The sequence below is a fragment of the Lactuca serriola genome, chromosome 8, assembly GCF_051521515.1.
Source record: "Lactuca serriola cultivar US96UC23 chromosome 8, Lser_US96UC23_V15, whole genome shotgun sequence".
Lineage (NCBI taxonomy): Eukaryota > Viridiplantae > Streptophyta > Magnoliopsida > Asterales > Asteraceae > Lactuca > Lactuca serriola.
In genome coordinates, this window is record NC_136415.1 from 161,523,678 (window position 1) to 161,538,741 (window position 15,064).

The 15,064-nt window shown below is 37.0% G+C and overlaps 1 protein-coding gene and 1 long non-coding RNA gene across 2 annotated transcripts; one reads left to right on the plus strand and one right to left on the minus strand.

The window, feature by feature from the left end:
• Nucleotides 1-289: 289 nt before the first annotated feature.
• LOC145066587 (uncharacterized) lies at nucleotides 290-4,445 on the plus strand. The gene is made up of 2 exons (XR_013688785.1): nucleotides 290-1,217; nucleotides 1,385-4,445. It is a non-coding gene; the product is annotated as an uncharacterized LOC145066587 (long non-coding RNA).
• A 5,593-nt stretch (nucleotides 4,446-10,038) lies between these two features.
• On the minus strand, nucleotides 10,039-12,117 carry LOC145067568 (germin-like protein 9-3). Its single transcript, XM_079014681.1, has 3 exons — nucleotides 12,061-12,117; nucleotides 10,640-10,893; nucleotides 10,039-10,141 (listed from the first exon to the last, which is right to left on the minus strand). Exons 1-3 carry the CDS (start codon nucleotides 12,115-12,117, stop codon nucleotides 10,039-10,041), a joined length of 414 nt encoding a protein of 137 aa, XP_078870807.1.
• Between the last annotated feature and the right edge of the window lie 2,947 nt (nucleotides 12,118-15,064).

The window sequence follows — 15,064 nt, forward strand, 5'->3', positions numbered from 1 at the left end:
ATAGCAACACAATTTGCCTTTTTTTACCAATGTGTGTATACAGACTTCAGTTTTTACCAATATGCTTAGAATCAATATGAATTAGCCATATTGGTAAAGAGGAAAAGTATCTTTCTATTTCCCACAATTTGAAAAAGAGAATGCAGTGGAAAACCATTAGAATTACCTCTAAGCCACGTGGCGGGGAGTGATTGTTCTGTTGAGAATTCTGTTAGAGGGAGGAGATCTTTATAGGTCATGAGGATGTAATAGTGATATCATCTTATTTCCATTCTAGTATTGTAATCGGCTCTGAGAGCTTGGGCAGGAAGACTCATTTCGGAGCTTCTCTGATTTGGAATTGAAATAAAAACATCCAACCCTCTCATTCTTTGTTTTCATTTTCTCGAATCTTATAAATTGGTTCCATTGCCGGGAATCGAACCCTAGTCTCCTGGGTTTTCATCTGGTACTACACCTTCACCCACGACCATCGGGAGGACCACCCATTCTAAGATGGAATCCTTCCAGTCCATTCTTCCTCATAAGCCTAACACCCAATCTAACCAACTAATCCATAAATCCCAAACTCCATCTCACTTTACCCGTACCCGTCACCTATCCAAGTCCGACTGGGAAGAACGACGATGCTTGGGTTTATGCTTTGGTTGTGGCCAAAAATATACCCCTCAGCACACATGTACCGCTGGTCAATTACGTATCATGCTTTTTGTAGATGGCGACAAAGTATCAGATGAAGGCGAAGTACGTCTGGTTGAAATCGAGGTTCCTGATGATACTCATGTCGATGGCGAATGTCAATCTCTGTAGCTCTGTGGAGTAACTACTGATGTTTCTTCTTCTGACTTAAAAACCCTGAAGGTTTTAGGGGAAATCCATGGATTCCTTGCTTTGATTCTCATCAACAGGGGAGCTACACACAATTTCATTTCGAAAAAGTTAGCTCGAGACCTAGGCATCAACCTTCATGCTATCGGCCCTCTAGCTAGGGATATGACTGGGAGATGGAAATTGAGTTTGGGTTACACATCAGTGCCGCCATATCTCTTTGAATTTTGGTTCCTTCACTTGCAATGTCGATGCCCTCGTCTACAACCTGGGACCGGTAGATTTCATTCTTGGTGTCGCATGGCTTCGCCGATTGGGGGACGTACTCTTTAACTGGCAAACTCATGAAATCAAATTCTAGCAGCAGGGTGAATAGATTTGTCTCCAAGGTATTAACTCACCTCTAATTGATCAAGCATCTTTGCGAAATTGCCTTGATAACCATCTGGTCAGCCTTAGTGTCGATTTGTGCAAACTATCCGCCTTAGATTCCATACATCAACAACAGTTAGCTACATTATTAGCCTCGTATATTTATCTCTTTCAAAATCCACAGGGATTACCTCCTGCACGAGCCATTGAACACAAAATCAATCTCAACGAGGGACATGGTCCTATTTGTGTTCGCCCTTATATGTACCCCCATGCTCACAAAGAAGAAATCCAACGACAAGTAATAGAGATGTTGCAGTCAGGCATTATTCGAGTCAGTCATATCTCATTCCCAGCCCTGTTATCTTGGTTAAAAAGGAAGATAACTCATGGAGGTTGTGCAATGATTATAGAGCCTTGAACAAGGCTACTATTCCAGACAAATACCAAATCCATGTGGTAGAGGAACTGTTGGATGAATTGCATGGGTCGCACTACTTTTCAAAAATTGATCTTAAATCTGGTTTTTATCAAGTCTGCGTGCGTGAGTCGGATGTTGAGAAAACCGCTCTCCAAACCCATGATGGCCACTTCAAGTTTCTTGTTACGCCATTTGGCTTAACAAACGCACCAGCAACCTTCCAAGCATTGACGAATGAGATATTCCGACCCTTATGGAGACAGGGAGTTCTAGTTTTCTTTGATGATATACTAATCTACAGTCCAACATGGAACCTTCATATGGAACTCCTATAATTAGTCCTCCTTCAATTGAAACAACACGAAATAGTGATTAATAAAAAAAGAGTCACTTCAGCCTCGCATCTATGGAATATTTAGGTCATATCATTGACCAAAGAGGCGTCTCAATAGACCCAACACAAATCCAATCTATCATCGAGTGGCCAAAACCGGGTAACGTGAAGGGAGTACGTGGTTTCCTAGGTCTCACGGGCTACTACCGCAAGTTTATCAAAGGTTATGGCAAAATTGCTCAGCTGCTAACGGAACGCACCAAAAAGGATAATTTCCACTGGGGCCCGGAGGCTAAAGAAGCTTTCAACAACCTTAAGCTGTGCATGACTTCTGCCCCGGTTTTAGCACTCCTCGATTTCAATAAACCTTTTGAAATCGAGTGTAACGCCTCGGGAAGGGGTCTGGGGGCTGTCCTTATGCAAGATAAACATCTCATCGCATTCTATAGCAAGGCCCTAGCTGCTAAAACCTTAGCAAAACCGGCTTACAAAAAAGATATTATGGCACTCTTTTTGTCAATTCAACATTGGCGCCCATACCTCCATGGTCGAAACTTCACTGTGTTCACTGATCAAAAAAGCCTAAAGCACCTGCTAGAGCAATGCATCACCACACCTGATCAGCAAAATCGGATTGCTAAGTTGATGGGGTATTGATTCTCTATAGCCTACAAGCCCGGTAATGAGAATAGAGTTGCCGATGCCCTATCCCGCATACATGAGGGGTCTGAACTATTAACCATGATCTCAATGCCACAATGGCTGGATGGTAACACATTGCTGGAGGGTTATGAGTCTGATGCGCAGATACAAAAGGTGATCAGGAGTCTCACTGATAACCCTCTGATCACATATCACAAGTTCTCAGTTTTGGATGGGCGGTTATACTATAAAAACAAGCTAGTCATTCCAGCTTCCTCTCCTTGGATACCACGATTACTAAAGGAGTTTCATTGTAGCCCAAGTGGAGGACATTAGGGTTTATTTCGCACCTACAAGAAACTGTCCGCCAATATCTATTGGTTTGGAATGACAAGAACAGTTAAACAGTTTGTGCAACACCACGACACCTACCAATGGTATAAGTCCTCCACTTTAGCCCCAGCGGGTTTATTACAGCCACTCCCTATTCCTGCTGCCATTTGGGAAGATATTTCCTTAGACTTTATCACAAGGCTACCCAAATCTAAAGGTTCTGAGGCCATCCTTGTGGTGGTTGATAGGCTCTCAAAATACTTCCACTTTATTCCTTTGAAACACCCATACACTGCCGTTCTTTAGCTGACATTTTTCTCAAAGAAATTATCCGCCTCCATAGTGTCCCCAAATCTGTCCTTAGCGACCGGGATCCACTTTTCCTCAGCAAATTCTGGCAAGAAATCTTCAAAATACAACGAAGTGAACTGAAGTTCAGCTCTGCTTACCACCCCGAAACAGATGGGCAGACGGAAGTGGTAAATAGAAGCCTAGAAACTTATCTGCGATGCTTTGCAACTGACCAACCAAAAACATGGTCATACTAGATTCCATGGGCTGAATTCTGGCATAACACAACCTATCAGTCTTCCACCAACACCAAACCATTTGATATTGTTTATGGGCGCCCCCCTCCCACTATTTTCCGATATGCTCCTGATGAGATCAAGTGTGAAGTTGTACAACAGGAATCGCAAGACCGAGATGAAGCTCTTAAGCAACTGAAATACCACCTCTTACGAGCTCAATTCCAAATGAAGTCCACCACAGATAAGCATCGTCGAGACATTGAATTCCAGGTTGGAGAATGGGTGTTTCTTAAGCTACGACCCCATAAGCAGCAATTCGCCATAAGGAGGATCAACCAGAAATTGTCGGCTTGATTTTATGGACCTTTCTTGATCACAGATCGTGTTGGACCACTAGCTTATAAATTGAATCTGTTCGAATCCACCCAGTGTTTCATGTTTCCTTACTCAAAAAGGTTGTGGGAAATGCTATAGTGGAATCTAATCTCCCACCAGGATTAATTAGTGACTGTGAAACTGAAAGAATTCCTGAGAAATGCTTGGCCATGCGTGTGGTTACAAGAGATGGAATGCAGGTGGAACAATGGCTTATTCAGTGGACCTCAGACTTGAACGAAGACTCGACCTGGGAAGATGCGATCATAATCAATACTCAATTTCTTACCTTTAAGCTTGAGGAAAAGATTTCTCTTAAAGAAGTGAGTATTGATAAAGAACATGATAATGAGCCCACTAATTTGGAGAAGCCCAATGGGTTTAATTCATGGAAAGTCTACTGAAGGAGGCCTAAGCCACGTGGCGGGGAGTTATTGTTCTGTTGAGAATTCTGTTAGAGGGAGGAGATCTTTATGGGTCATGAGGATGTAATAGTGATATCATCTTTTTTCCATTCTAGTATTGTAATCGGATCTGAGAGCTTGGGCAGGAAGACTCATTTTGGAGCTTCAATGATTTGGAATTGAAATAAAAACATCCATCCCCCTCATTCTTGTTTTTCATTTTCTTGAATCTTATCAGTTTCCCACCAAAACCAAAAGACACTCCAGCTTTGCGTTGGTACCATTTTGGAGCTTTTAAAGGTGCTGCATAGAAATTATATATAAAACCAGCATTTAATAATATAATATTATATAAGAAAGGGGAAAAAAGAATATCAAAACTCAGAAGTGAAAAAATATACAAGCCAAAGATAAGGGGAAATAGGGGTCTTTGGTTATTGGATTCTTATGAAATTGGAATTCAATATTCCATTCCATGGTGCGTTTTAAAAGCCAAAGATAATGGGAAATTATGGCATCTTTGCTTAGTGGATTCAAATGAAATTGGAATTCAAGATTCCATTCCATGGTTTTTGGTTGCCAAATTTACAAAACTTAAATCTGTTAGAATCCTTTGATATATTTGTTTGGCTGGGTGGAAGGAGTTTAAATTCATTCGTTTTTATTAGAAGACCAAAATACCCTCATTATTTTATGCAATAAAAACCAAATGCACTGTGAATAGCACGCTTTGGAGTTTTAGAATTTGAGCATAAGACTTTAGCATGCTGACATATTTGGTCCTTATGTAGAAAATAAATTACAAAAGTAGTCCCCATAATTTACAGAAAAGTCCCTGCGCAATTTTCTTTATGGAAATGGTCCATGTGGTAAATTAGTATACTCTTAGGATTGGAAATTATATAATGAAAATGATTATATATATATATATATATATATATATATATATATATATATATATATATATATACACACTAGCCGTTTACCCGCGCGAATCGACGGGTGCAAATAGTTTTATTGAGATGATTAACAGTTTTGCAGAAATAGTTTATCGGACATCCAACTTTCAATCATAGGTAATGAGGCGTATAAAAAAACCAAAAATTAGTTTTTTTTCGTTGTTTGTTCCCTTTTGGTTTGACTATTCTATTTTGGGTTTTACTAAGAAGTGTCAATAACCAAAGTTTAGTTTTGTTTTTGGTCATCCAACTTTATTTTCATGGTTTGAACCTTGATAATTATAAAATTTTTAAATTTGTTAGTAGTTGTATGACTCCAGCTTAAAAAATAAGCAAGACCAATTATTAAATTTTAAATATGTTGATCGTTTAATTTATAATAACGCTTTTAAAGAATAGCTACGTGAATATATATAAACATATAGAAAAGTTGTTTTAAATTTAGTCTTGGTTAGGGTAAATAAGAATTCAAATAATCAATAGATAATCTCTTCATAAAACTATAATATTTGCCTTTTATAAAAACCCGTCTTCTAAACTGATCGGATACATCTCAAATCAGACTTCATTAAGTACAATGGAATACATAAAAATATATAGTTAGTGAGTAACTCAATCAACTTATAACATATAAAAATGTGTAGTTAGTGAGTAACTGGATCAACATTAATTTGAAAAATAAATAAAAATAAAAAATAAAAAATAAAAAAAAAAAGAAATAAAAAATAATCACTTTTATTTGACAATTACAAATAAATAAATAAATAAATAAATAAATAATGATGCAAAGGGCAAAACTGTTCTATTCTTGGCACATATGCTACTCATCCAAATTCCAGCCCAGTCATACCAGCAGCAACTCAAAGAAACGTTTGTATCAATCAACATCAGAAGATATTCCCCAGAGTGTGTACAAAAATAAAATAGAGAATAAGAAAATGTCACAACCATTTCAGTTTCTCCGAAAAAGTGAAAATAAAGTAGACAATTTACCACTTGGAGACATAAATATTGTTTTCTAAAAACAACGAAATGAGATAAAATAAGAAACGATGATGTTTAGTTTTCTCAAAGCTTTAAAAATAAAACTACTCTCTTTTTTTATTCCTGTAAGTATATTATTCAAAATTTAGCTATTCAAAAACAATTCATACTAAATTGCATCCTTAGAAATGCAACAAAAAGCAAAAGTAAAAAACCAAAAGCACAATCTACTTATGGATTTTAAATTCAGCTGTAAGAAAAAATAATGTCACGATAACCTTGAAAAGATGAAATAATCAGAAGTTAGAGACTTTTTTGAGGGACATTATGAATATTTTTTTTTTAATGTAGTCAAACCTTTGGGTACCTGCAACTCGTAATGTTCACATCAAACCACAGAAAAATCAATTCAAATTTTGACAAACAATAAAAAACCTCAAAATTAATAACAAAAATATGGTATTAACGACAAATTACTCAAAATATTTGATTTGACTCCTTTGTGAAGAAATCATTCATGGATGCTGCTTAATAAACCCAAATTAAGCACCAAGTCAAGAAAGTATAGCTATGTATTTCCACAAACAATTTTGAAATTACAAAAACTAATCACAAATTTGTTGTGAAACACATGAAATTGAACATAACTATGTGTCCTATAAAGAAACGCATACTTCTCATTGTCATGAATAAAAAACAAATTTTGAGAGAGAGATAGAGAGATAGAGAGATGGATGAAGGTAGTACCATTAAAAACACGGTTGTATCCCCAGATTCTGTTTCCTTTCATCAACATCATGAGGCACCCCCTTGATTCTCTTCTATTAATGAAATAAATCATAATAAAATATCCATAATCATAACCAAACTTTTAGATCAAATAGAAAAAGAAATGATATAAAAAAGGTCAAATATATATCAATGTGAAACGAGTTTCTGATATATAAATATTAAAAAAAGTCAACAATTTAGTTGAACTCCCACCAAATCCTAATTTCTTTTCCATAAATCCATGAAATAGTAGACCTATTCATTAGGTTATGTCTGTTGTCTCGGGACAAATCTGAAATGTAACTCCAATACTCCATATCCCATACAATTTGCAATTGTTGTGCACATCCTACAGAGAACAAAAAAAGAAAAAAATAACATGAAAGCATAAATGAATCTTGTAAGTTATCAAAATATGAAGTAAAAGAAAAAAATCTGATCAATATATACATGTGGTAGGGGAAGTTGGAAGCAGAAGGGAAAATATGAAATGCAACTCCAATTCAGAAAACAGTCATCATATTTGAAGAATAATAACCGATAAGGATAATATGCAAAAATCAGAAAAAATTGTCACTTCAATTTCACAACTGACCATTTAAACATTAGAAAGACTGATGTGTAGACCAAGCAAAAATCAGAAGTGGGGATTCTACAAAAAGTTAAGTGATTGACTACATAGATTTCAGAAATCATAACAAATTACACTAATATAAGTAAAGAATTCACCAAATCAAGCAAAATAAATCAATACTTACTGGGATTCGACATCAAACATCTTGATGGAGGATCAAATCAAGGGTATCGACCTATTTATTGCCCATATAGTTGTATTTTGAGGTATTTATTTAGATGAGAGAGAGAGAGAGAGAAAGAATGGATAAATTGGAGGATTTGATCAAGTTTTTTTTCCAATCGATATCCTTTTCCCCTAAATCATCATGAATGAATGGCCCTGTTCCAACAACAGCAAGGGTTGTCCTTTTTTCCAATAATGCCTAAAAGAAATAAGAAATCATCATTAGATTATGTACGTAAGTAGAGGAATGAAGAAATTAAAGGTTTAGAGTATTTAAGAGAAAGGGGGAGAGTTAAAGGAGAGAAAAGAAGGCATGTTTCTTGTTGATATGGAGAGAGGCAAAAGAGAGTTAGAGATATCTGGGGTTTGGGTTAGGATGAAGGAGAGAATGGGGGTGTATATTTATAATTCAAAAGGAACAGATGGATCAGATGTAGGTTAGTGAGAATATCGAATTCTGGTAACTGGTATGGTTATCCATGATGGCCTTGGAACTGGAGAGCATCTAGAGGAGATAGATTTTGCAATTGATAGAGGATCATTTGGCTTACCGATCAACGCATATCGACCACGAAATCGTTTTAGGTTTTCTAGTGGTGATGGAGTTCACCAAAACCTTAAAAATACGATGAGAGAAAGTTTGATGAGAATGGATTAGGGATTAAGCTGTAGCGACACTGACTACTGGTAGCGGTGGATTGGGGTTTTAGAGAGAGATACATCAGCGAAGACGGTTTAGTGGTTGTGGGTCGATGGTTTCTAGAGGCTGAGAAGGATGAGGAGAGACGATCATACGATGATTTATATATGCCAGAGCTGGTAATGACAACAAATGGGAGATACAACGATAGTTTGTTTGGAGATGATTGGTTTGTACCTTTGTGTTATTACCTCTGTATATATAAGGAGGGCAGACCAAAATCACAATATTTGACTCGGTCAAGGATTAAAGGGCCAGGTCAAAGCTTGATTTGAAGGTATTAGGCGAAAAACTTGGGAGATTTTTGGGATAAGGTGATATTAGTTCAAAACATTGCATAAAGTGATTGTTTGTATTGCAGTTTAGTTTGTACCTCTTAAAATTCAGCAAAATCTTGTAAATGCTTTTTAAGGTATACAGATAAAGATATATATATATATATATATATATATATATATATATATATATATATATATATATATATATATATTATAATTGGATTATGTATATTTGAACATATAAAATAATTAATTATAAATATAATAATATGATTCAATATTAGTTATTGATTCCCATTCATTCCATACATAGAAAAGATGAAACTATTTTGTTTCAATAGCAAAAAGGGTATTTTGGTATTTTAATAGAAACGAATGAAATCGAGCACGAAGAAGCATGTTACATGAGCCTTAAGGACCCTCACCAACACCATATCGAGCACAAGCCTACATGAAAGAAAGAACAAATATAAGCATTTCATAAATCTCAAAATAAAAACAAACAACTATCAAACATAAGAACATTGAATAGGAGAAAAATAACAAACCTCAATGTTATAAATACAATTTTCCCATTAAAAGAAGATGCTGATATGACCCCTGGTAACTTTCGATACCAGTGCACATTGAATTCCAATTGGTTCCAGATGGAAATTCAGACACAATCTGAAAAGTTGAAGGATCATTTTAAAATGTTTAGTAAATGTTGTCACAAAAATAACTAAAAAAATATCTAAATATCTCAGCAGATTTAGTGTTCCAACAAATAGTTTAATTATCTTTAGCACATGTAATCAGATATGAACCATCATGAGGACACCATTCCATTGCTACAACACTTGAAAAGTTGAAAGATCATTTTAAAATGTTTAGATAAATGATGTTTGATAAAATGAAGGTACACTTGAGGAGGTTGAAGGAAAACATAAATGAAAGAAATTTGTAATAAGTATAGATTAATAGAGGAAGGATCGTTTCCCTAAGTTTCTTTTTTAAGTTGTTTCTTTCTGCATTAAGTAGGAAAGAAAGCTGTATACCTTTAGTATGACCTACTAACTCTCGCAATGGTGACATTGTGTTCCTCATATCCCATAACTGCATGCCAAAAACAAATGTAAATTGCAAGAATTAAGAGTTTTAAGTATGGATGCATAAACAAAAACATAATTCATAATCATTACCCTTAGTGAAGGTGAATTATCATCCTCTGAAGCAACAATAAGTTGAGTGGAAAAATCAGGACGCCATTGCAAAACTGAACATCTTTTTCTAACTGAATCTGAGAAGCTGCGAAGTGAAAAATTCATATCAAATTGGTTGGTGGATGTAACGATTTGCAAAATTCATTATCTGAATCTGAATGCATACAATTACCTTATAATTGGTTTTTGCTTCTTGAGGTCCCAAACCACTACAACCACCAAAAAAACAGATTTAAAAAGATGTATTAATATTTGGATAGCTAAAACATATTCAGGTAATTCACATCCATACCAGTTATGGGAAGTTCTAATTTCTTGGTTGTTGATATTCAGGTAATTCACATCAAAGTTTAATAAATGAAGAAATAATCCTTCGATTGACTCCAATTTGGAGTGAAATCGATATCGATTCAGCTAGATAATACCAATTTCAATTTCAATTTCATGTACTCTGTTGATGATGAAGTTATGATTGTACCCAAGAAATTGAATCGCTTTCAAACTTAAGGAAGCACACATGCAACACAAGCAGCTAAATATCTCCCACAAGTTGAAAAATGAGCACCCATTTCACTACAACAACATACAATACACACATTAACCCTCACTAAGCTCCTTAACTTTTATTTATATAAAAAAATGTTACCTACAAAGGACAGCATGTGGTATTGTTAAGTGAGTACTTATCAATTAATTAGCCTGAAAACCCGGATTTTATCTTTTGAATGGTAGCAACGTCGGTCTTGAATGACATGGCCAATATCTGATCATCGATGCTCGAATTGAAAATTGAATTTGGAACAGATATAGTCCCTGCGCTTGCAGTACCAAATGCAGAGAGTGCTAAAGCTGGATTCTTAGTAGTGTCGACAAATCCAACTTCTAAATAGCCCATGAGAACAAACAACAGCTCCGAAGCTCCTGGATGGGTGTGTGGTGGGTTGACTGTGCCATTAGGGAACTAGAGTACAAGATAAGAAACACTTTGACCATTAAGAGCTGGAAATTCAGCCATGGTTGCTTTCAGAACCTTAAAAGCTGTTAGAAATGGTGCACCCACTAGTGCTCTCATTGTTCAGGCTTGAGAGAGGCACATGGATTGTTTGAATCATGAGACCACAAATCCTAATTTAGACCACAAATATGATTGGTTGAAATCTATATAAAAAAGTAATACAAGAATATAATGTAACTTCACAAATCATCCTAATCAATGAATCATTAAACCCTAAACTCAGTTAGGATGGACCAGAGCAACAATTAGAAAGCCTTCGGTACAGTTAAACCTAAGGATTCAATAAAATGCCTAGATAGATAAATGAATCTGATCGAGTAAAGTAATTAACAAACTATTGTAATCATACCAACTGATAAATAGCTTTGGGAAAAAGCCGGTGGTGATGTCCATAAGAATTTGTCAGAGGAACCCTACTCTTGAAGTGAAAATGAGAAAGAACTTTCTGATCAGGAAGTGGCCTGAACAACAACTCCTCAGTGAATTCTTCTCCATTGATTTGTTCTATTACTTCTCTCGTGGATTTAGAGGTAACGTGGAGTGCAAACACTAACAGCACAAAAATGGAAAGTAAAGGAGACATGAGATTCTGAATGTTCGTGATTATGTACTGTGGTATAGATCTAAAACTAACTAACAGAAACAACATAGAATCGAAATTAAAGAGCAATTAAAAATCCTTACCAAAGAACTTCTGCATGAGTACAGTTGAAGAAGGCCTAAAAGAAATCATATGAGTAAACAGAAACCCATATATGATTTTAGGGAAAAAAAGAGTGTAACGGAGAGAAGAAACGTATGATGGCATCAATTATTGGCTCGTGAATAGATAGAAAGGTTATGGTTTCTTGATTGAGAAAAAGGTTAGGATTGATAGAATTTATGAGAAAGATCTTGCGAAGGAGTTGATAAAGCCTGAGGTTGTGACGATGAATATATGGGATATGTGGATGATATCATCTTCGGATCCACAGATTAGAGGATGGTGGATGATTTTGCTAGGCTCATGACAAACAAATTTCAGATGAGCATGAATAGAGAGATTAACTTCTTTCTAGGACTTCAAGTTAAACAGATTCCTCAAGGAATCTTCATCCATCAAGAAAAATATACCTCTAAGCTGCTGAAGAAATACTCAATGGATAACTGCTCTTCAGCTAAGGTGCCCATGGAATTCGACTAGAAGATCTATGCTGACACCTTCGGAGAACCGGTTGATCACAAGACCTATAGAGGACTCATTGGGTCTCTCATGTATCTCACTGCTAGTCGACCGGATATAGTGTTTGCAACGGGTGTATGCGCAAGGTATGAGGCTGATCCAAAAGTGTCTCACATGACCGCAGCCAAACAAATTCTTCGATACCTAAAAGGAAGCAAGTCTCCTGGTCTATGGTATCCTGTAGGCAATGACTTTAGTCTTCAAGCATTTACTGATGCTGATCATGCTGGATGCAAAATTGATCGAAAGAGTACATCTGGTGGTTGTCAATTTCTGGGAGGAAGGCTTGTTAGCTGGTCATCACCAAAAAAAGCTGTGTTTCATTGCCTACTGCAGAAGTCGAATATGTGGCCGCAGCCAGCTGTTGCTCACAAGTGTTATGGATGAAAACACAATTGTTAGACTACGGGTACAAAATGTTGCGGATACCAATCTATTACGACTCTGAGAGTACCATAGCAATTTCTCACAATCCTATCCATCACTCAAAGACCAAACATATTGAACTACGGTATCATTTCATCAAAGACCACATTCTGAAAGGTAACATTGAACTCATCTTTGTCCCTTCACATGAAGAAATTATTGATGTGTTTAAAAAAGCACTTGACTCTACCAAACTCAATGCATTTTACAAATGTTAGGAATGATGAATCCGGTCCCTCAATTCTTCCTAAATTGATAGCTACCGCAGACAATTCATGGTCTCCATTGCGGTTCTAAATGAAAGATATTTATAATAAATGGTTTTGGGATATCCTGTGTACTGCAGTCCATGTACCGCAACCATATACTATACTTACCTTTCATTGGTCTTTTTGTTTGTTACTACTAACCTCTTTTACAAGTGCCCTTCTCAGTTTCTTCTACTGTGATCATCCGCAATAGCAAAGGATCCATCCGTGATAATGAGTCCATCCGCATTTTTTAAAAAAAAAATTAAAAATATAAAAATTATAAACAAAAAAAACCTTTTCAAAAATTATAAACCATAGTGTGCTATTTAATGAAACTTCATTAAATAGACCTATTTTAGGTGTGATGACAAAAAGATTGCTTTTCCATAAACACATCCTTAACCTGTCCTTTCCTATAGCCAGAACATCCCATCAGTTACAACCTCCACTCCCTCTCCGCACGTTTTCCAGACGTGATGTCACATGTCTGACTTTTCTTTAAATGCTAGCCCTTTTAGAAAATCCTCATAATCTTTTAGAAACAATTTCATTTTTATGTGGCTAAGATTAAATCCTAACCCAAAGATTCCCCCCAAAATGACCCTGATTCTTATCCTCCGTTTACCTAGGGTAGATTCCTTTTACCGTTCATCCTCTCCCCTATATAAACCTTTCGCCATCTCCATGGTCACTTTATGCTTTCAGAACTCTCAAACCCTCAAAAACTCATTGAAAACACAATCTCTGTAATCTTCATCGTCTTTCTACCTTCAACAATGGTGAAATCAGGCGTGTCACAAAAACCAACTAGGCCCTCTGGATCATGAAGCTCCAACCCCACAGACTCTCCCACGATTGCTTCCAGTAATTTTAGAGCAATCTTCGATGATCATTCCTCCTACAATGCCCCACTCAAGTTGATGATCAAGTTCTTAAAGAATCATCTGTTGTATGGTCCATTCGACGCATTCACAGATGTTGTTCCCATTTCTACACTCTTCAGGTGTTCTTTTTCTGCCTATCGACCACCTAATAACCCTCAAGAAGTTCATCTCAACCAAATCGATGATTCCCTGGTTATACTGTCAAAAGAGAAGTTTCTTACCGCCATCAATCTCTTGGTTCACCCGTCCATCAAGTTTTTCACTCCTTCAATGGCCGACATCACATCTGCTCTCTATTAGATAGGATACCAAAAGAATATTAAGGGCATTGGTGAATTCAAGAAGAACCAACTGCCTGCGGTGTGGCAATACGTGTGCCACTATGTCATCCACAGTCTCTCTGGTAGAACCGGAGGCATTGACAATATGGGTCTCAAGCTGCAGGAACTTGTTTGGAGTATTTTCACCGGCCACGACGTCAACTACGACCAAATTCTTTGGGATGATTTCCTTTACTACATTCCCAAGGAAAGTCCTAAGGAGAAACCAACCAAGCTCACTTTTGCTAGGTTTTGGTCTCTATGCATCTCGGATCTTCATTCAGATGCAGGTATCAGCATGGGTGATGACATCAACTTCTTCGTCACCAAGGATCTTAAAAGGTACTCTCCCTCCTCTGATCAAACTCCCTTTGCACCTATCCATAGACTTCCAACATACATTCTTACAACTCTTGGTCTTGAGACTGCTGATGTCTCTGATCACATAGAGGCTACGGAGGGTATTGACCCATACCCACCTACCCCGCCTCTTCCATCCGCAGTTGTTATTCCTGAAGGTAACACAGTCCCTTCTTCGACCACCCTCTTTAATGTCTCTGGGAGAAGAAAACAGTTGGCATCCAAGAAAACACCTCCAACTCCCAAGAAGAAAGCTCCCAAGACAACCGCACCCTCAAAGAAGCGTAAGTCAAAAACTGTCACCGTATTTGACAGTGATTTAGATGAGGATGCGCAACCAATTTCCATTCTCAAGAAGAGAAAAACTACTCCCCCTAGCCAAATGCGTGACTGGACTGATACCGCAACCTCTCAACAGGCTCCGGTAGTCCTTGGGGTTTCCGCAAACCCATTCACTGCAACCATCGAATTCCACTCAAGCTCATCAAGTGAGCATGTTTCATCTCACCCTGGAGACACCCCAACGGTACTATCCAAATAGGATGATACTGGTCCATGCCCTAAGGTCTCCAGGGCTTCCCGACTGCACTTCTTTTCTTCTGAGGAGTTGAACTTCATCCTTTTATCTGTCACCCAAACACTGCAAACACATTC

Bases quoted from the DNA above. Each gene is read 5' to 3' on its own strand.
- LOC145067568 (XM_079014681.1), bottom strand. From the start codon at position 12,117: ATGGGCACCTTAGCTGAAGAGCAGTTATCCATTGAGTATTTCTTCAGC. The intron at 10,894-12,060 runs GTATATTTTTCT...CTTGTACTCTAG, and splicing joins ATTTCTTCAGCAGCTTAGAG to TTCCCTAATGGCACAGTCAA. The intron at 10,142-10,639 runs GTTTTCAGGCTA...TGGTGGTTGTAG, and splicing joins ATTCAAAAGATAAAATCCGG to TGGTTTGGGACCTCAAGAAG.